Raw genomic sequence first — 3,537 nt, forward strand, 5'->3', positions numbered from 1 at the left:
AGTCCATAGTGCTCAAGAGAACACTCAGACGTCTGATCACAAAAGGGTAGGAGACTACCTGCTCAATCCAGGTCTTATTTCCAGATTTTATCCTCTTGGATTTTTGGTATTTTTGAGTCATTTCTGTCCCAGCCTTAGGAATCTCTGGCTGGATGTCTCTTCTCTTTGCTAGTATCATGTCTGCTAATGTTTCTGTGTGTCCTTTCTCAGAGGTCCTTGTTGAATTTACTTAGCAGCCAAGAGGAAGACTTTAAGAGCAAAGAAGCCCTGCTTCTGGCCACTGTTCTCACCAGCTTGTCCAAGCTGCTGAAGCCCATCTCTGCTGAGGTATGAGCACCAATCAGTCCCACTCTGCATCCCCCAGAAGGCCAGAATACTACATCTTACAGTGTACAACTAAATGTCCTCTTGAAATCTGGCTTATTTAAAATCATGTATCCAGTTATGCTCCTGAATTAATATACGATCTGTAAGATGTACCTCCACCCACCCCCGCCCCGTACATAGTGTTTCTACCATGACGTAGTTAACTGCTTTTGTTTATTTGGCCACTGTCAAGGGTAAACAATAAGCACTGTAAAAAAAAAAAAAAGTCTTGTTTATCTGTGGGGCCTTCAACCTTCTTGTGTTTCCCTACCCCCTTCTAAGATAAAAGTATGTTAATTATCAAGGTAGCTGACATTCAGCAGTTAACCTTCTCATCAAAATTAGCTGATTCTGAGTTTGGGGGATATTCAACAAAAGGTGATAAGTCAGAAAGCATGATTATAGTCCTAAAAGAGAATCTGTTCTACCCAGATAGATTTTAGGTATATGTGCTTGGGTTTGCACGTACACACGAAGAATATATGTACCCACATGAGCATTCACACATGTGCAATAAGAGAAGCCATATTCTGTGGGTTTGTTCCATTCAGGAGTAATTTCCCTAAAGGATGATAAAGAGAGTCCTTGAGACTAGGGCTGTGTGGTCCTCCCACATCTATTTCCTGACCTGTGGGGAGACAAGTTGAGAGTGCTGAGGTGCAGGCCTCCTTGTGTAAGCCCTTGCTTTTAGGAAGAGCTAGCCAGACTATAGCCTGGAATGTTACGACATTTGAGCACTGAAAAAGCAAACTTCATTTTCTTGTTGTCTTAGTTCCAGGTAGCCCAAAGAAAATCCCCATTGCTACTTATTTCATCCTAGATCGGAACAACGCATCCCCACTTTACTTTCAGCTTCATTCTTTCATATTGCTACTTTTGCTGCAAGGAGCCCAAGACTAGGAAAGAAACACAGGGAATTGGAACATGGGGACAGTTGAAGGAAAATAGATTTGGAAAGGCTAATATAAAGAAGAAATTTTAAAAATTTTACCACCCCCTCATAATTTCGGGTAGTGTGTCTAAAATTTTTTAATTTAACTTTGAATGGGTAATAAAGTTCAATGATTTGAAAACCAGACATTATAAAAAAATTTGCAGGAAATGGTCACCTTTCTATCCGTGTCCTCCATCTGTTCAGTTCTTCTCCCCCAGTAGCTAAATATCTTTTAGTGTCTTGTGTAAAGAGTTCTTTTATTCCTGTACAGCAATATGAATATAGCTTCTTATGCTCAACCCTACCCTCTTCACACAAAAGCTTTTTCAGCATCCTGCTTTATTTATTTATTACATTTAACACTGTATTCTGGACATCTGTATTCTACAGTAATCACTGTATTCTGGGAAATATTTTTATATCAGTTCACAGAGAATTTTCATTTAGCCTCTGAAGTTTTTTTTCCCTGACAGATCAAAACCTGAATTCTTACTGGTCATTTTACCTTTAAACATCACTGCATTTCAGTGTCTTGGTGGCTAGAAGCCTATCCCAAATAACTGCTGAAGCAGAAAGCTGAGTGTGTGTCTAGTGAAACATGACCTACTAGTCCAAGGCCTTAAGCTTCCCCAACTCTTTTCTTTTGCCCCTTTTCTTTTTTTTTCTCCTGCTCCCTTTTAACCTCCTGTGGCCTCTTGGTTCCTAAAGGCTAATTTGACTGTCACTGTGGCCAGGATCTTATTCTCCTATGCCTCTATTAGCTTACTATTCTTAAAGATGTCTCAGATGCAGAGAGTGCTGGGCATGGGAAGAGGAAGAAGGGCACTTTAGCCCCAAACTGTGGTGGGAGGGGCCAGGGAAGCTCAAATAACAGCCCAGACCCCAGGACCTTTGGCCCTTAATGAGGGCATTTGAGAATTGAATCATAGGCTATATTTAAGAAAAGAATCAGTAATTCAGCTCGTAACTTTGGACTTACTTTTATGCTGTTTTTCAGTAGAGTACCACTTTAGATCCAGGCATATGTTTTAGTAGGTGATTTGTTTAGACTTGCAAAGGCCTAGAGCTCTCTTAGTCTGATAGCACCTAGGTCTGTCTTTTGAATGTTTCTATAATATCCTAATGATCTCCAGTTTGTGCAGATGTTATCCTGGACATCTAAGATTTGCACGGAAAACAGTTGCGGTAAGTTTCCTGCCATATTTCCTTTTTCAGGTTTATATAAAATCATCAGCACCAAACAACATTTAGAAAATTACACATTCACCGGAGTATCCAAAACTTCAAATACACAAAACCAGCCCCAAGGGTTGGTAAGAATATAGTGCAGTTGAACCTCTCATTCACTGCTGCTGGAGGTGTCAGTTGGTATAACCACTCTGGGAAATTATTTAGCAATACTTAACTACTAAAATTAAACATAGGCTTACGATCAAGCAGTTCCACTCCCAGCATAAGCAGGTGGGAAAATTCTCACAGCAGTACTGTTCTAATAGGCAAAACCAAACCCAGACGTCTGTCAGCAGTCAAATGGGTCGAGGGGTTGCACTGTGTGCGCGCAGTGGGACACTGGACGGCAGTGGGAGTGAACAGACTCCACTGACACGTGACATGGAGGAGTCCAGCGCACACGACACTCAGCAGATGGCAGACACAGACAGAGTACTTACTGCATGGTGCTACTTAGATAAAGTTCAAAATCAGACAAAACTCGATGTGAGGTTACAAGGCAGAATGACAGTTTCCTTGGTGAGGAGGGGAGTGTCCTGGGGTGCTGATATTTCTTGACCCGTATGCTAGTTATATGTTGATAGTGACTAATAAATGGGAAACATCCCCCTCATTTGCACCTGTGGGTCGAAGTGTACCTTTGTGGACCCGCTGCCTGGGTTGGAGTGTGTGCAGCATGGGGATGTTGTGCCTGAAACATGACAGGCTAGCATCCCGCCAGGCCACCCCCACCTGCTACAGGACTGACTGGGGTTATAACTGAGTTTTCTCTCCTTCCTACTCCTAGAGGATGCCTCCTTTTGCAAGGGCATGCTGAGTTTGCTCTTCAACCTCGACGTTTCGTGTAAGAGTCCTGTTGGTCTGCTGCGTGACTTGTCCCAGGATATCCATGGACATCTTGGAGACATAGACGAGGTACTGTAGTGAGCCTTCAGTATGGAGCCCTGAGTTGGGAGTAGAGGCCAGGGGAACAGCCTTACTGTCATTACATCTCACCTCGTCTATGT

General features: G+C 42.6%; 1 protein-coding gene across 3 annotated transcripts in view; it reads left to right on the top strand.

Moving 5' to 3' along the window:
• Nucleotides 1-3,537, top strand: part of FANCI (Fanconi anemia, complementation group I) — a 64,213-nt gene that overhangs the window by 52,808 nt on the left and 7,868 nt on the right. For 2 of the 3 annotated variants that reach the window (XM_010841026.1, XM_010841024.1), the window contains exons 27-29: nucleotides 211-327; nucleotides 2,434-2,485; nucleotides 3,318-3,445. In XM_010841026.1, coding sequence (XP_010839328.1) covers nucleotides 211-327; nucleotides 2,434-2,485; nucleotides 3,318-3,445 — 297 coding nt within the window. The remainder of the gene's footprint in view (nucleotides 1-210; nucleotides 328-2,433; nucleotides 2,486-3,317; nucleotides 3,446-3,537) is intronic. The other variant, XM_010841025.1, reaches the window with a different exon arrangement.

The sequence above is a fragment of the Bison bison genome, unplaced genomic scaffold, assembly GCF_000754665.1.
Source record: "Bison bison bison isolate TAMUID 2011002044 unplaced genomic scaffold, Bison_UMD1.0 scf7180017864155, whole genome shotgun sequence".
NCBI lineage: Eukaryota > Metazoa > Chordata > Mammalia > Artiodactyla > Bovidae > Bison > Bison bison.